At 41.7% G+C, this 18,958-nt stretch overlaps 1 protein-coding gene across 1 annotated transcript in view; it reads right to left on the reverse strand.

The window, feature by feature from the left end:
- Positions 1-5,929: 5,929 nt before the first annotated feature.
- The window catches only part of CARD11 (caspase recruitment domain family member 11), a 52,903-nt gene continuing 39,874 nt past the window's right edge, over positions 5,930-18,958 (reverse strand). The window contains exons 21-24 of the mRNA XM_042438776.1: positions 18,590-18,769; positions 15,876-16,000; positions 13,215-13,330; positions 5,930-8,833 (exon numbers count right to left, since the gene is read on the reverse strand). Of these exons, the coding sequence (XP_042294710.1) occupies positions 8,629-8,833; positions 13,215-13,330; positions 15,876-16,000; positions 18,590-18,769 (626 nt within the window). The 3' untranslated portion in view covers positions 5,930-8,628. The remainder of the gene's footprint in view (positions 8,834-13,214; positions 13,331-15,875; positions 16,001-18,589; positions 18,770-18,958) is intronic.

Raw genomic sequence — 18,958 nt, forward strand, 5'->3', positions numbered from 1 at the left:
CATCTGCATGGATTGCTCTTCAATGGGCAGCGAAGTTTAATCTACTTTTAGCAGTAGAGGGAGCTAGGGTTCTTTGGAAACAGCTCAGCAAGCTTTTTTCCCCCCTCTTCCCTTTTCTTTTGGTTTACTAATTTTCCATCCCTCTTGCAGCTATAAATGCAGAAAGCCAGAGAGAGAAAGAGCGAGAGAGAAAAAAGAGTACAGGATGAAAACTTGGAAGGAAAAACCCCCACCACAATCCACCGTCTGTTGTAGCTCCAAGCTGAGCGTCATAAATTATAGGCCCTAATACCAATAATAATAAAATATGAATGCAAGCGGTTGCCAGATTAGCAAAGATATTTAATGCTTCCAGTCTGTGATCGATACCTTTGAATTGAGTCTTACCCAGGCTTTCTGCAGCTGGTTTTGCGCCCATCCATCACTATTGGTGTGTAAGAGAGAGAGAGACACAGCAGAGACCAAGCGCACACCAGTCCTTCCTTTCCAACCCTTCCATCCGTCACAAAGCTTGCTCTTGTAAAAACACATTTACAATATGAAGGCCTCAAAACCGATATCTTCCAAGCCTTTCCTTCCAGCAAACGGTGACCCCAGCATTGGTCCTGTTGATGGGATCAACTTAGCTTTCACTTAACCCCTCCTGGCTCAGTTGCCCTTTTGTACATTTCTTCAATTATCCTTCCCACTACTCTTGGAAAAAAACAGCTGGGGAAAAAGATTCTTTGGTGCAAGCCAAGGACGGAAGTTATGGACGGAGAGAGGGGCGAAACAATAAAAATAAAACACCATAAAGCTAGAGGAACAAAAAGCGTTCAGCATCACCCAGCTTCCGACATCTGAGGAACCTTCCTTGGCCAAGGCCTATGGCTTATGCAGCCCCTCTTGTTGTTGTGCTCCTGATGGTAGTTAGTTCCAGATGGAGTCACTTAATAGTCTGTTCCCTATTATTGACTTCCAGCAAGCAGCCAAATACTCATTATGAACATGGATTCCCAGACTACCTTAGTTAATAGCTATTGATATTCCCATCCCTTCCGCATGTTCCCAGGCGTCTCCAATTCAGCAATCCCTTTCCTCCCATTGCAAGGGATTCTTGCAATGGCGATGTTCCACAGGTAACACAAGCATGGAGTATCATTACTTTAAAAAATGAAATAAAAATCACCCTTCACTCATAATGCCTTATAATTTTTTGGACAACTTCAGAAGTCTTTCCTTTAATTGCTTCGACATCGATGATGATCCACTGTTTCACATTATCTTGATTTGTTCTTTTTAAGGTCACATGGGAGGGGCTGGGTCCCATTTCGAACCATTGGAAGTCATTTTAATTGATTTTCTTTTTAAAAAATGGAAAAGTAAGACGTCAGGAATACTTTAGTAACAAGAAATGGAACAAATCAATTTTGTAATATCCAGTAAAAAAGATTAATGTCGATGATTTTTTTCTTTGGCTATTACTGACACATTAACACTAATATTTCCAGGCTGTAGGGCCAAGATAGTGTAATGGTTTGGGTGTTGGACCACCCATTTATTAGGCTTGTGGTAAGTATAAATGATCAAACTGAAGACGGCAGGTACTTAACCAAGGCCTTCCTCCTGCTCCCTTCAACTAAGAAGGAATGCCTCCCTTAGGAAGATAACTCTTGCAGCCTATGCTGGCCATCATCTAAAAGAAAGAAACCCTTTTAAAAACCCATATAGAAACTGATCTGCAAGTAAAGACTAATTTGATGGGCAATACTCCCTAATGTCTACTATCCCTTGAATGGGACATAGCACCGTTGGTTACGAAACACCATTGGTGTGTACGTTCCACACTAAAACACTAAATTCTGCACCAAGGAAAGCGAAATTCTGATGTCTGTATAAATTATGCATGTCACACATGGGTACATAATATATCTGTTTTACATCATTCATTCTGTACTGGTCACTATTATGCAAAACATGTAATGCTTTTGCTAACTATGGCCAGGATCAAAGGAGGACATGGAAACATCTCTTCTGAGTCTGGAGGGCTAGAAAACAATTGGAGGTATGAAATTTCTGGACGCTGAATTCTGCAACTCAATCCATGCAGAACTGAGACATACAACTAAAGCTATGGATGCTGCTGCAGAATTCTATATTATAGGCTCTAAATAACTGTTGCTGAACCATAGCCTCTTTTGCATGGAAACCAGAGAATGCTTCGTCTCATACTTGTGGATGTGACCCCGGTTGGCATCTCTTATTGTGGAAAGAAATCGTGCGTAGGCCATTTAGCAGAGGAATTTGGGAACATGCCCCAGTATGCTGTGTGTCTTGTTTTTTTTCTTTGGGTGATTGTAAAGTAAATGCTGGTAATAAACAGTGAGGGGGAAATCAATGGGAACAAACGAAGTACCAGCCGCCGCCGTATTTTAGTTCCCAACATCTCATTGTTGATGCTGTGATTAATAAGGAGCAATTTGATAATAAGCAGAGCCTCCCTGAGGCTGTGAGGATTGTGGAAGCATGGATTGCAAAAGAGAAAAACAGCAGCAACAACAAGTGACAAATGGCTGGTTGGAGAGCGACTGTTGCTGAATCCTGGTCTCCCAAGGTCCTAGTTCAGCATTGAATCGCAGCATCATGGCATCTTAGCATTGGAAGGGACCTTGAGAGCCACCTAGTCTGACCCTCTGCCATGCAGGAAAACACTTGGCATCTATCTTGGGTACCTCCATGTCTGTTTGCCTCCTTCCTGCCTCCGGCTCATTATAGTTTGATACCTTGGCTTTGCTCTCCATTACAATTTCTTTCTTTCTCTGTGTGTGTTTGTTTCATATCCTGCCTTTCTCCCAGGGCTGGCGTTCCGACGTAATTAAAAATGTTCCAATAAATTATACACATGTAAAATGCAAAATTACATTAATTGTACTCTTAAAACACTAATTAAAACAATTTTACAACCACACTAAATAACAAACAAGCAGTAAGCTATTTAAAATGAGAGCCAGCATGGTGAAGTGATCTCTGGAGACCAGGGTTCAAATCTCGGTTTGGTCATGAAAATCCATGGGGTGACCTTGGGTGAGTCGCACATTCTCAGCCCCCAAAAACCCCATGATAGGTTTTCCTTAGGGTCACCTTAAGTCAGAAATGACTCAAAGGCACACAACAACAACAACAACAACAACAACCTATTTATTATTAGTAGTGAAAAGACAGCCAGCATAATGTAGTGGTTTGCGCATTGGACCATGACTCTGGAAGCCAGAGTTTGAATCATGGCACAGCCATGGAAACCTATTAGGATATCTTTGGGCAAGTCACACTCTCTCAGCTTCAGAGGGAGGCAAAAAGCAAACCCACTCTGAACAAACCCTGCAAAGAAAATGCTGTGATGGACAACAACAATTTCCTCCCATACAATCTTCTACTTACTCCACTAAGGTTCACACATAGCTACACCGGACATTTAGTACCATCTTAGCTCACGTTTTGTTGCTGTTTTCAAGTACTTTTGAGACAGGTTCCTGTGTTTATCTCTGTTTGGTCAGGAGGTCAAGATTCTCCTTTAGGCCTCTGTTGACCAAAGATTTTAACTTTTAACTTTTAATGTCCATTCTACCACTTTTGAGTCAGAATTTTCCCGTTGGCAGGACACCCATTTTCTATAGCCCCAAAGCAAAGACCTGTTGGAAGTTGGTGTTGTTGCAAGAAAGGAAAGGTTAGCAAACGTTTCCAAAGTGTGCTGTGAGCGTGACGCCGAGTGCGGTCTCTGCTCACCAGTTAAACCAGTCCTGGGGTCATTCACATGTGGCGCCGATGTGGCTGTCAATGGGACAGCACTGATAAAAAAGTCCTTCTCTCTCCTACCCATGCATGCTCTCTGCTGTTGGAAACGAAAAATCAATACAGCTGTTAGCTCTAAGCTGTCAGATGACTTTTGATGCCTAATATCTGATGAAGTAGTCACTCTGGGGTAGATATTTACACTCAGATGGTTTTTCTATCACCCGCCATCTGCGTTGAAAGTGTGCTCTTTCTCCCCGTCTCTCTTTTAACCCCCTCCATATCAATGAATGGTGGGTTTTGCCATGAGAAGGCTGCTTGAGATCTGAACATCAGAAGGGTTTGGGGATTATTATCATTTTTTTGCCAGAAGAAGAATAGAGAAAAAGGAAGAAAATGGAAAAGGTGCCACAAAAGGTGAACATACCGAAAGATGCCCTCAGACTGAATACGGAGTTAGGGTTTTTAAAAATTCAAACCAGGAGTCATCCTGGGGTGCTTCGGCATTGCTGTGTTTATCCTCCTCCAAGGTTGTTTTCAAAACTGACATCGAAAGAGCTTTTAAGCTCGGTGGTAATAATAGTTAGCACTTATCAAATGCTCTGGAGCATTCCAAACCCATCGTGGGCATTATTGCAGCAATCTTTAAAAACAAGCCCATAAAAGAGGTTGCTATTATGAGCCCCCCAATTGCAGATGTGGGGCCAAAGCCTGAAGCCTGGATCTGGCTTCCGCCATCTGTCACTCTGTTTACCAGCGCCAGGCCTTTTCCATCGTAAATCCCTGCCCCTCTTTTGTCCCTCTTTTTACCTTCCTAAAATGCCATCCATGTGTTATTCTGCATAGTTTCTTTCCATTCTATCTGGTCCTTAGATGTTGAATCTCTGACTGTGAGAATGGGTACATCGTGTCTCTAGTGCCCAGATCTTAAGGATGGGAGTAAGACTGGTTTGGTTTGCTTTGCTCTTTAATACAAACCAATATAATTTGATCTTCCCAAACTGTGAATTGGGATACAAATATCCTTTGATTTCTCCCTATTACCTATGACTTCTTCAGAGAATGGAGGCGTATAAGAGCAAAGCCACATTTGTCACCCGACCACATATTTTCTTGAGAGTGTTTTCTGATGGTCAGCAAGGAAACGGTGAAGCAGAAATCATAACCCTTTACCTTGTCAAGGCTGTACCAGGAGCCATTCTTCCTAGCAAAGCATGAAGGCATAACTGTGGTTCCAAAGAACAGCCAGGTTCTATGCGGCATCTGCTTTAGACAAGATAATCGCTTAAAGGGAGTTGCGTGGAACTTGGGTTCTGGAGGAGTTAATTTTACAAAGTGCAAATCCCTGACATTTAGCAACAGGAGCAATAAGGGAGATGGTGCAAAGCCTTCATAAACTTCTCTTCATGCCTAAAGTGATGCTGGATGGAAAGACAGAAAAGTTAAGACTCCAAAAAGAAACCCCACATCTGTTGCTTTAAAACATTGCAGACTGTGAAGCTGTTAGCATTTCCTCCTCGGTTTGCCATCAAATTAACAGATTTACTATCTTGATTGGATTTTAAGTGTTTTGATTTATACAGCCGATTGACTTAACCTGCCTACTGAGATCAAGCCTATAAAAAGCTGTCTTACCACCAGACTGCAATGTGAAATCACTTCAATGGAGTTGTGTCCCGGTCACAGTAAGAACGACATTATGGCCTCCAGATATTTTTGGCATGCATCCACCAGTGGCATGAAAACTCTGCATGAGGTCTAGGAGGTCCCTAAACCTAAAGGATCCATCTAACCAACGATGAAAGAGAAGCAATGGTGGCTGCTGAGATTGGAATCTGCTCTGGTTTTCAGACCAAACTTTCAAGGGGCTGAATTTATTTTGGATAGCTTCATAGATCATGGAGACTCCTGCCTCTACCCAAAGGACAGTGTGCTTAAGATGGACTAGTAACTTGTATGACTTTTTAAAAACAAGGCTGTGGCATAATGAAATGAAAGGTGATGTGAGGAGAACCAGAAATGCACGTTCTTTCAGAAAGAACCTTGCAATGCCTACTCGTTTTTCCAGAATGATATAGCAACGGCATAAAACACATGAAGCACATGTGTAGGGCAGGATCTCATGCGCTTTCAGCATTGCATAAATATTTGCAAGAGCCACCATGCTGTAGTTGTTTTAGCGTCGGACTAGACCTCAAGAGACCAATGTTTGGATCGGCCATAAAAACTCATTCTGGGTGACCTGGCACAAGTCACAAACACTCTCTCAGACTTAAAGCAAAGCAATGGATAACCTTTTAATACATTTCAGCCAAGAAACCTCCCAAACCCTATGATAGGATGGTGTTGGAGTTGATTTGAAGGTACACAACAACAACTGTAAATAAGCATAGTTGCACTGAATCTCACAGTTGTACAACTGGCACTACAGCATTGAATTCTTTTGTTGCACAACCATTGCTTAGCTTAGCTCACTATTTGTAGCAGCTTGTCCTAGGCCACTATTTGCACAGGATGCAAACGTTCTCTAATGCTTAAATTCTGCAATTCTACTCAATGTGCATATCATCCTAGTGTGATCGTGTGCTTCTCCAAGCAAGGATGCTCCAAACAAACTGCTAGAATCTGCTATGATGAATATCTTAGTGGGTGGATTGTGCATTTGGGATGACTAGATGACTCCATCATCACTTTGTAGAGGAAGAAGCCCTTTCTTTTCTATCTCTTCTCCCCTCTGTTTCCATCTCCCCAAAACGATGCTCTCTCTGTTCAATAGCAAAAAGGGTTGGTATGTTACCCTCCAGCCAAAATGCAGGCACAAAGTGGAAATCAAATATTTTGGGGGCAAAAAGTTAGTAAGAAATCCTTACGAGCAACACATCCCTGAAACACAGATATACCAGACAATGTTAGCTTTATATAATGAAACCCCCCCCCCCAAAAAAAAAAAAGCTGGGCAAAGCAGGTTGGGAAAGAAAAGTGGTGTAATTTGCTTGCATTCATTAATTTAGACACTGAATTCCACCTTTACGAAATAAAAGATATGTATCTTTGCTGTATTAGAGGTGCGTATGCGCACACTCACCTACACACACACAGAGTCTTCAAAGCTGTATTCCAATTATCCCTCTTGAAGTGCTGGTGCCATAAAACACATTTGACTTAACTTCTCACATCTATTTCCTTCAATCTGAAGCCTGTTGCAATCAGCTGCAGGACCGAAAATCATGCCATTTTCAACATATATATATATATATATATGAAAAAAAACATAGCAAGAGAAAGAAGGAGCCTGTTATTTTTATGTGCTCATAAATGCTTTTTATAGAAGAAAATATGTCAAGTGACAAGGCAGTTTGCTATGGGTATGTGGAAAAACTTGCCGCTTAATTTAAGATTTTAAAGTGGGGGAATTGTTCTAGCTGCCAGTTCCAAAGCCTTTAGCAATCTGTATTCTTCAAAGGGCTGGGTATAAACGGCGCATGGCTACTCCATGCACAGGACACAATCTGCCAGGCACAGCTGTGCAACCCCAATTTATTTTAGCCCCACGCAAGCCCTGTTGAGGTGCATTGGTGCAGAGAAGCACATGGCCGCAGTGGACTGTCCCTTTATACTGCAGATAGCTAACGTCTCCAAGACTTAAAAGCATATCTACTGCACAGATGCAAGCTGATTTAATGGGGGAACATAATTCAACCTATTTTTCTGGGGTGAATTTTTAAGTGTTGAAGACATATGCTTCTCTTTCGGCATGTTGCCAGCGATCCCTGAGAAAATGTTCCTATCTATTCATTTGCACTGCCCACAGTCACCACAGCAATGGGGACTATCACCGATCGGTTATCTGGAGGTGGGATGTTATGTGATCTCAATTTCAGTTGAACATGCATCCTGTGCCAAGAGGAGAAAACAACAATAGCTAGGAGGACAGTGTTGACAAACCAGTAGCTCCAGTTGTCACAGGAAACTGCGGCACTGAACTGGGTTGGTGGAGTGGAGCGGACACAAATATTTGCAGCGCTGGAGTATTTTCAGGAAGGAACTTTAGTCTTCTAACATTGCTGCCGTCAATCGGAAAACTGAAATTGAAGACAAATCGGCACAACTGTAAGTAACAAGTCATTCCCAATTTTGAAGGAATGCTGGGAATGGCAACGCCTATGAGGAAAGCAATAGGGGCTTGGCATCTCCAAGAGAACATCACTGGTCCCTAAAATTATTGTTTGTAGGATTCTTTGGCGGACACTTTGGCCAACTGGCATAAAACCGAGGCACACTTTGTAGTGAAGATCCAATCCAAACGTCATCCTGCTACCAAGCAGGCTGGGATCTCTCCCATGAAATACATTCATAGTCTTGTGTCTGAGCCTCCTCCTCTACCATCAAGCTGAACCCACTTTCTCAAAAGAGACTGTGTTGGTGGGAAGCCGTGTCTCCACCAGCATCTGTAGAAAAACCCTTTGTGTGTCTCTTCATGTCCCATTCTGAGAACCGTGACAATAGGTTTATTCTTTATAAGCATCTCTTGAATATTCCTATCCTTTAGTGCCAGAAGAAACAGACACTTGTGGCAGAGAAGTAAACTTCTGTGGTGGAAAGGTCTTGGTCAGAGTCCCCAAGTAGCATGTTTGGTTCCCACATAACTCAACCATTCATGGTGTTGGTGTTGTTTTTAATCGTTCTCTCACACTCAATGTTCTCCCAGTTGTTGAGACTCCTCAACAGGTGAGTAATGATGGAATAGTGAGTGAAGGCTGTCTCGACCTCAGAGGTTCCTCTTGGACATCCAACACCTTCAGGGCTGCTCCGTTATGTTATCAAATGGCACCTCACTCCATCACCAATTGGGTTTGCGCTTCACAATTGCTCCTCATCAACCCAGATGGTTTTTTGCTGTTCTTCGGCCACCTTTTCCTTGATGATACGGAGGAGGTCCTCAAGGCTGCTCCAAGCGTCGGCTTCCAAGGAGGCGTAAAGGCAGGGCAAACCCTCCAGTTCTTTCTCGTTCTGGCGGCACATCGGCAAGAACTCTTCCTCTGTCTCAGGCTTTGGGAGCAGTTTCCTGCATTGCAGAAGGAAACCCATAAGAGACACACATTACACATATGGTCATAGATGGTATGCATGCTCACATACAGAGACTGTGCTGGTCTATGACCATAACAAAGATGAACTGAACTGGACACATACAGGCAACATAGTCCAGAAAACCCACAAAAAATCTTGGGCTGCTGTCACATTGCAGAATTAATGTTCCATGCTTATGTATGGCACAGTATCTAGGTACATATATATGTATCTACACACGTATATATCTTGCATTGTAGGTGTGCATTAAAATAATGTGTGACAGAGTTCGCACTTCTCCCAAGTGTATTTTATACTTAAATTAAACGGTTCTAGTTCTGAGAGAGTTAGTTGAGCTTCAAGTACTGCTGAAATGAAATGAGTCAAGAAAGTACAAACTTATCTAACTCCCATTAATTTCAATAGGAATTCAGCGCAATTAACTTTCTCTGACTTAGGGACAATAATTTTAACCGGGCGACAGCCCTACAAAATACAAGCAGCGATACATTTAAATTAAAACCTCAATCCATTAATAGTGGTTTTTTCCTCTGTTACATACAGATGTGTTGAAGGGAGTCACAGCCACACAAGTAGATAGCATTCAACACTGCTGGAAAAATTAGTATTCTGTCCCAGCATTTTAATATATCTGTACCATTCAAAGTCTTCCTGAAATCCAAGGCTATATGTAAGCTCTGTTATCCAAAATTCAATTTTTTTGTAAGCTACAAACACACTGAGTTGGTCTGCAGTTATTTGCCAGGCAATATTTTTGCATTGACAATGAATAAAGTCCTATTGTTGGTTCAATTTGATTAACCCAAATGGAAAACTCACTTCTTACTGAAGCACAATAATTGACAGTGGGTTAATGCTTCATGTTTTTGTTACCAAAGACAGGATAACACTGGCTTGTGTCCCATCGAAATATTTATGACTCTCCAGATTTACTTTAGGATAAGTTAGACACCCTTTCAATCTTCCACCAGATATAACGCCATGGGCTAATACTTTTCTATTGATTTTCTATTAGGTTTACATTTAGATTTGCTTTCAATGTCATTTTCCATATCGTCTTCCATTTGTTTGTTGAAATGGTAGTCTCCAGGTCACTTTTGCACTCATCCCCATATAGTCATGATACCACTTTACATGACAAAAATGTATTACTGTATATATACATGTATAAGGCTAGAAATTTTAGTCCAAAAACCGACCCCAAAATGTACATGGGTCAATGTACATTAATTCTTATAAGGAAAGGAACCATCTCCTGGTGAAAGGCAAGAATGTAATCTATCCTAGAAGAAATGATCCATGATTATGATCCCAAAACCTGCCCTCGACTTATAGTCGAGTATATACAGGTAATATTATTTTGGAGAAAGTATTGTAAAGTAAATATTACATTTACACATGTATGTGCTTTCTCTCTCTCTCAATCTCTTTCTCTCTCTTCAGATACAGAGTTAGGACATGATATGCATATTATGGCTGAGATCATGTATGGCACAGTGCAAGCCATATGGTAAGTGTTCCATTTGCAGAACTTCACAACAGCTGGTCCTTGTAGACTTTTGAGCCTCTGCAGCCTCCTACCCATAGACATTTTGTGGCTGGTGGAGAGCATGAAGAGATCAGAGAAGCACATGGAGCCAGATGTAGAATAATCATCTTCTAGGATTCAATGGGCTCCTCTAAAGGTTTCTGTATGTAGAGAGATCTTGTAGCACCTTTGAGACTAACTAAAGAAAGAAGTTGGCAGCATGAGCTTTCATATACTTAAGTCTACTTCCCCAAATGCATTTGTCTACGAAAGCTCATGCTGCCAACTTCTTTCTTTAATTAGTCTCAAAGGTGCTCTACATATTGATTCTAAAGATTAACATGGCTATATCTTTGAATTTTACTCATATATTTAGGTCGGTTTAACTTGTTTAATGCATCGGAGAGAGTAGACTTAAGCCTATGAAAGCTCTTGCTGCCAAAGGTGCTACAAGATCTCTCTACATACTGATTCTACAGACTAACATGGCTATATATTTGAATTCTACCACCCTGGAGGTCTCAACGGATGATGTATTCATTTCATATCTGGCTATAGGGATACAGCCAGGTGCTTTCTGACCTCCCCCTTGTGCTAAGCCACAGGATGGTTATAGGGCTACAATGGTTCAGAGGGAAGCCCAGGAGAAGGTTTGGTCATTGTGGAGGAGGGAAGAAACTTCCAACTTCTGCCATGACCTCCTCCAAAAACATGTATAAGTGTAAGGTGGAATGTATGCCTATGCATGTCATGAACAAGAGTGCTAGCCTATATATGTTTTATATCAGTGATCCCCAAACTGCACCCTTTAAGGGATTTTGGACTTCAGCTCCCAGAATCCCAGACTATTGGCCAATGTGGCTGAGGCCTCTGGGAGCTGAAGTCCAAAATCTCTTAAAGGGCACCATTTGGGGACCACTGTTCCACACAGAAAATGAACATTTATATATATATATATATATATATATATATATATATGCTCTCTTTAACAGTCTCTATGAATTCTCTTTGTGTTACTGTTTATTAAAATATTTGAAAAGCATAGACGATACTTAAAAAAACCATTGTGCATAAAATTACCTTCAGGCTATGTATATAATGTGTATTCGAAACATAAATGAATGTTATGTTTAGACTTGGGTGCTATTGCCAAGATATCTCATTAGGTATATGCAAATAGTCCACAATCCAGAAATAGAAAATCCAAAAGACGTCTGGTCCCAAGCGTTTTGGGTAAGGAAGACTCAACTAGTATTCAGCTCCGATGCCCTGCATATGTTTATTTTACCAACGTTTGGCTGTAATATTATAAACTGTATCACTCTCCTGCAAAGTTCATCTCTTGCTCAAAAGGAAGGAAGGGATTCTATTTATATGCGATCACTGGAGGCGTCACCTGTTCATGAACTCATCTATTTTTCATCCCAAATCCTGGACACTTAGAACTGAGCCAAGGCCCCCAAAGCCTGGTTGCAGGGCTTTTCAGGGACGCTTTTAATAGCAACCGAGGTGACAGCGAAATCTCAAATAGGCTGCGCCAACGTTACAAGTCAAGGCAGACGTCTCAGGAAAGGCAAAGCGTTCTCCGTTTTTGGAGAAAGACTGAGCCGACTCTGAAGCGAGCTGAAGGGAATCCATTCGCCGTTCGTTTATTACGGCTTCATTATTTTCAAGAGCTAATGTTTAAAAAACCTTCGGCAAATTGTCCCGTTAGGAACCCTTGGATCAAATTGTCTTAAGGCTTCGGAGGAGAGATGTCTGAGACAATTGCATTTAAGAGAGGGTTAGTTGAAACTAAAACGGAGAAACAGAGAGAGAAAGAATATACTAAGAGGCAAAGTAGCGAGAAAGAGTTGCAATGGCCCCATACAGACAGGCCAAAATAAAACTGCTTCGGGTCACTTTGGAGGTATGCTGTTTAAATGTTGCATGCGTCCTAAGACTCCAGAAGCTGCACCAAAGCCACGATCCAGTCCTAAGCATTGGAGCACAGCTTTGGCGCAGCTTCCAGACTCTTAAGATGCATGCAATGTTTAAACAGCATACCTCCAAAGTGACCTGAAGCAGCTTTATTTTGGTCTGTCTGTACTGGGCCAATGTTAGGCATAAATTTGGAAACCCACTGGATGAACCTGGGCAAGGGCAAATACTCTCTGAATAAATCATACCAAGAAAACCTTGTAACAGATTGACCTTAGATTTGCAGTAAGTCAGAAATGACTTGACGGCACACAAGAAAAAAATGTCCCATTGAATCAATGGATATTTACCAAGTGTTAACTTATCAAATTCCCAATTGATTCAGTGGGTCAAAGTCTAGCCGGAGCTAGCAGATGGATTTAAGCCTTTGAAGGAAGGAAGAAAAGACAGTAATAATAATAATAATAATAATAATAATAATAATAAATAAATAAATAAAAATAAAATTTTATTTATATGTTGCCTCTCCTGCAGGATTGATGCACCTTATAATATCAAATAAATCATGCAACCCTGGACTGCAATACCCAGCATCCCTAGGCAGCATAGGTAAAGGTAGTTGTAGTTCAAAAACATCTGGAGGAATGTGTGATAATCTGCTTTTGGATCTATTCAATGCAACTCAGGTGTCATACCCAAAGTTTACATTGCCATTAGCTCCTGGATTTTGGTATCCTTGATCATCACTGTGCCAAAATTTCCAAGAGGAGGAAGGAGTAAATTATGAGCGTGTCAGGCATGAAGGTGCTATGATACATGGGAGGGAAAGGATGACAGGCTTTTTCTCCTATTTGCGACAACATCAGTTTAATAGCGTCCAATGAAATGACAAAAGCATCCAACGTACCTGAACTTCTTGATGTTTTTTTCTGAGACTCTAATAAAGAGAACAATGGGATATATCCTGGCTTTGATTAAATCCTTTGTGCAGCCGATGCCAACTTCCAGCAGACAATGTTTGTTCTGTAAATATGAAGTCAGGAAGAGGACTTTGGTAAGTACACCTTGGGATTTGTAAGCACACAGTCTCAAGCGGGATTAGGCAAATGACCTCCCACTGACTGCACACCTGGTACAATTACTTTGTATCAGACATCACAGGTATATGTTTTGTCCTTCTCTTTAAATCTCCCCCAAGGTCTTGCCCCTTCTGTCCTTTCCCTCAGTTTCCAAATGTAGCCTTGCCTGTAACTGTCACTCCTCCACTATACAACATCAATTGTTGTCACACTTTCCCCACCAATGTGCTTTGGCGATCCATGGTTGCATGGTCTGTTTTCCACACTGTCAAAAACTGCCTTTTGGGATGAAGGGGAGAATGAACGACTGCAACTGCGGACAACCTCCCAATGCCAACTGATGTGTCAATGTGCATGCAGCAACCGGATTCAGGAAGGTGTTGGCGGCTGCAATCATTGCAAAAAGGACAGGAGAGGAGCAAAATCATGGCCTGTGTCCTGCCTGAGAAACAAAACCACAGTGGAAGGGACCTATGGAATGAAGGTAGTAATGGAATAGCAGAGACTGAGAGCCTATTGACAGATGTCGCCTAACAATGAAAAGGTGCACTACAGTAATTAATGGACTAATGGAGACTTTAGCATCTCTGAATGTCAGGAGTCCAGCTTCAACATCGGTTCCAGCCAGCATTGCCAATGGTCAGGGATAGCTGGAATTATAAACCTAACATCTGGAGGGGTGCATTTTGGAGGGGCATTGGTTGCTTTTTTCTGGCCTAAGCCAGCGTTCTTTAACCCAATCAGGAATTATTACATTTTATAATATAAATGATTATACTTTATAATATAAATTTTATAATTTTATAATATAATGTCGTACTTTGGACACATCACGGCAAGGCATGAATCGATGGAAAAAACAGTAATGCTAGGAAAGGTAGAGGGAAGTAGAAAGAGAAGAAGACTGCATGCATGATGGATGGACTCTGTTCAAGCAATCTCTTTGAGTATGAGTTTGTAGGAGTTGAGCAGAACAATGTATGAGAGAGGGTCTTGGAGATGTCTCATCCGCAGAGTTGCCATGGGTCGAGATCGACTTGAGGGCAGTTAACAACAACAAATAATATCGTAATTTGCAGTTTATGCAGTTTATATGACAATGGTGGCTGTAGACCAGGGTCAGGGAAGGGGTGACCTGTGAGATAGATGTGCCCCTCAGGTTCTTTTCTGTGGCCCTAGAAGCCCTCTGAGCTTGCCGAACAATTATAGTTAAGAAACTCATTGCTGAAATGTTGCATCAACAGCTAATGATCCAATAAGCTGCAGCTGAAATTTGCTACTACATTTACCCTCTTTCCAGTCAGCCTGGCATTCAGCTTTGTAGGCCAACACCTCTGAAGGGCACTAGAAACATACAACCCATAAAGCATCATCAAACTAACCTGATCAATAAGACATTCTTAGCCCAGAATCTAGCCACCTGATGCAGAGTCAACTGAGCAAATAAATTCTTTCCCCTGCCTACTGCATTTGTTCGTTAATTCGCCATAATGGCCTCCTTCCTGAAAGAGAATTAACTGATCTAAAGATGGGGATTATGTCAAAATGAAGGAAGCATGTGCAAAACATAAGCACGTAATTGAACTTTGTTGGTTCAAATGGAACTTGTTCTGTAATTACTTTTCAAAGGGGGAAAAAACTTCTTCTACTTGTCTTTTCCCTGCTGCATAACAAGCATCCTGCATCTCGTGCCATCTGTTTGGGCTTGACTTCATCATCTTTGTTCTGCACATCACTGTCTCTTTCTACAGCTCAGATAAACCTCTTTGGATATCTATATCTATATAAAACCCAAACAGTTTCCCACCCGCAAGGGAATGAAATGGAGGAACAACTTGAAGAACTCAAGGAAAATTATCCATCTTTAAGATGGGCCATGCAACATCACAAAAGGCAATGGAAGCAGAGGGATGGGGCCATTTGCAAGAAAGCCAGAAGGACTGGGAAGAAAAAAGATTCTTTATTCATTTATTATACTTTGCCTTTTCACCAAAAAGGCTCTCAACATGGCTAACGATAATAAGATACATAATTAAAAACAGTACCATGATTACAATGTAATATCAAAGATCAGATATCTCTCCATTCGGAAGAAAAGTTAGTGGCAGTATTTACCTGGGAAAGAATGATACCTCTTGTATAATAATAAGATATCGCATTCCCCAAACATGGTTCTGTATGAAGCGAAAAAGGAAGCCACTAGAAAGGAGATGACTCCAAGCCTGGAGAATTGCAAAGATTTGCAAAAACAGAAATTCCCATTTCTCTCATCTAATGTTCTGCTTGTATGGTTTGAAATTAAAGCCCAAACTGCAAAAGCCAGCCTTACATGTTTGGGTTCTCTATTGGCCAAAGGAGAATGGAGCCCAGCAGCTCTGTCTCTACAACCGTTCGCTGGGAATCAAAAGCACTGGCAATAAACTTTAGTGTTTTCTCAAAGGTGGGTTCTTTGCATTGACCAAAGATCTAGGCAGCATGACCCCAGTTACCTTGGCAGCAACAGCCTCAATATTTGCAGGGAAGATACATTCGTAGGTGTGCGGATTCCTTTCTCGGGAGTATATGATTGTTTCTTTCTTGTGCCTCCTCAAGAATTCCTCCTTTGTTATGATGTCTGGGAAAAGAAGGCAGAAAAGAAAAATCTCAGCCGCTCCAGCAGCACCATTGTAATATTTCCAAAGGCATAGATGCATAATATATGAATAATTTATTAAACAGAAGTTCCACGTACAGTTAAAAAAGACTCAGCGTTATTGTTGTTGTGTGCCTTCAAGTCATTTCTGACTTATGGCAACCTTCCTGGCAGAATTTGTTCAGAGAGGATTTGTTTTGTCTCCTCTGAGGCTGAGAGTATGTGACTTGGCCAAGGTTTCTAGAAACTAACCAATAGGTTTCTATGATCAAGGAGGGATTTGAACCCTGGTTTTCCAGTGTCCTAGTCCAGCATTTAAAGCACTACCCCACACTGGCTCCATGATATAAGATTAGGGTTATAAAATTTCAAGGCACGGCATTCTTTTAATTCTTCCAGATTTTAATAGATTCATGAGATACACCAGGCTTTTTTTTATCCCATACAAACATTGAGCCAATCACTAATCTCCCTCAGCATCCCATGCTTTTGCTACTTGATCCTACAGGAAAGGCAGCACATAAATAAAACATTATTATTATTATTGTTTATTACTCCTAAAAAATCACTTACCCCATTATATATAATGCTACACATAACATACACAACCATACTTTATCTTAATTTCCCCAATAAGCACAGCAACCGTTCTTACAAACATCGCAAAGCCCTACGCAAGTCCTTAAAGACAATGGCACTGTGTCTGAGATGTCCGATGTCTGAGACGGACGCTTACCCATGTTGCCATGATTTGTAGTATGCCACGTTTGCATGGCACATGTGCATGCTTCACTTCTATGAAATTTTGTATGGTGTTCCAGTTTCATGACAACCCTGTATAGTAGGTAGCCAATGCCCAGATCCCATAGAATAATAGAATCTTAGAATTGGAAGAGACCACAAGGGCTGCCATGCAGGAATACACAACTTCTGTGAAAGACACCCAGCTAACTTCTGCTTGAAAGACCTCCAAGGATGGAGGGTCCACCACCCTTTTAAGGTAGTCTATTCACCTCTCAAACCTCTTACATTATTTCCCCCTTAAAGCTAAGATGGAACTTCTTTTCTTGCCACTTGAATTCATTGATTTGTGATCCCAAACTAGCAGTCCAGCCGCTGCATCGCACTAGTCCTAATGAAGCAGTATATCTGGGTGGCCATATTCCTAGATCTTGGCACTGGACTCTAATCCGACCCGATTCAAAGCCTCCGCTTTGGAAATCATTGGAGAATTGGCTTGTGTGTGGAGGGGAGGGATGGGACTGAGTAGGATGAATAGGACGGAGAGCATAAAAGGTGTAGAAGAAATGATTGTTATAGTTATTATCCTCAGATTTACAATCCCCGGGCTTTAACTGGCAGGGAACAGAGCTGGCAGCGTGTTTATCCTCAAGCTAGTTAAATCTGGTGAACTTGAGCATGACCTATTTCAAGAAACAACATATGAAGTGCCAAGATGGGAGAATAACTGACGTCTGTGTAATTGCCAGCCTGTGTTGCAGTGTCAGGCTCCTCTGAAAGACTGTATTTCGACAATGAAGTGCGCAAGATCATCTGCAACGCCTAAAATTGGATATGCATAAAAGAGCATAATAACGGAGGAAGGGCCTTGCTGTTGCATCCAGCCAACAATAGTTTTGTCCTCCGGAAGCAGCGTGCTTTTGGGGAGCCCATAAAGAAAGCACAGGGATAATAGCCAGCGCCTGCACTTATTCCCAGCATGAGACCCATTAGCACTATTCTATCTCTTAGCATGGAGAAATATGCACCATTAAGGTGACCCAGTGAATTTCATAGGGTTTTCTTAGGTAAGTCAGAGGTGGTTTGCCACTACCTTCCACTGAAATGTAGCCTTTAGTACTTGGTACTCCTTGGTATTCCCTGGTATTCCCTGGTATTCCCTGGCAATCTACCATCGAAGTACTAACCAGGGCTTGGGAAAGTTACTCTTTTTTTCCCCTACAGCTGTCAGATTCTTCCAGTTAGCATGATTTTATTTAATAAGCCACTGGAATTTGCAATTCCTGGGCTGGAGCTTAGGAAAGGTGGATGGCATTCTGCTTGGGACTTGTTATTGTGTTGTTGTGTGCCTTCAAGTCATTCCCAACTTATGGCGACCCTAAGGCGAAGCTATCATAGGGTTTTCTTGGCAAGATTTGTTCAGAGGAGGTTTGCCATTGCCTTTCCCTGAAGCCGAGAGTGTGTGACTTGTCTAAGGTCACCCAATGGGTTTCATGGCTAAGCCAGGAATTGAACCCTGGTCTGCGGAGTCATAGTCCAACACCCAAACCACTACGTCACACTGGCTCTCCTATCATGTATATGTGATATGTAAATGAATTTCATGTTTAGACTTGAGTCCCATCTCCAAGATTTCTCATTATGTATATGAAAATATTCCAACCCCCCCCCCTCAATTTTCAACATCCAAAGCACTTCTAGTCCCAAGTATTTTGGATAACAGAGACTCGATCTGAACTCTCTCAATGCTCTTCCTGCCCTTTTTGAGTTCTTTTGGGACAGGGGAGGTTGGCATTTAGGGGATGTTGAATTCAGGGTGGCGAGATTTACCTGGTTTGCACAGATTGAATTCCAGGGCCCCTCCAGAATTGAGCAGCTTCTGAATGAAGGTCTTGGAGAGCATCGTGGGGCAGAAGAGGACGGGGCGCCGATGGTTGCAATGGATGGGGCGCACTGAGCTATAAGGGACCAAGCTGAAACTCTTATTGATCTCGCTGACTGAATCAAACTCTGCGGGGAAGACATAATGAGCATTTACAGGCTAGAAATGCAACCCTCTTCCCCAATTCTGGCTGTGCAAGGAAGGCCACCTTTCAACAAAGGCATAATTTCCTCATACCAAGAAACAGTTATATGGTGGCAAATGTTGACTTCTCCAGAAAACCAATATCTGCATGCCATCAATAAGTAAGAATTGGG

The sequence above is a fragment of the Sceloporus undulatus genome, chromosome 8 (genome assembly GCF_019175285.1).
Source record: "Sceloporus undulatus isolate JIND9_A2432 ecotype Alabama chromosome 8, SceUnd_v1.1, whole genome shotgun sequence".
In the NCBI taxonomy this organism is placed as follows: Eukaryota; Metazoa; Chordata; class Lepidosauria; order Squamata; family Phrynosomatidae; genus Sceloporus; species Sceloporus undulatus.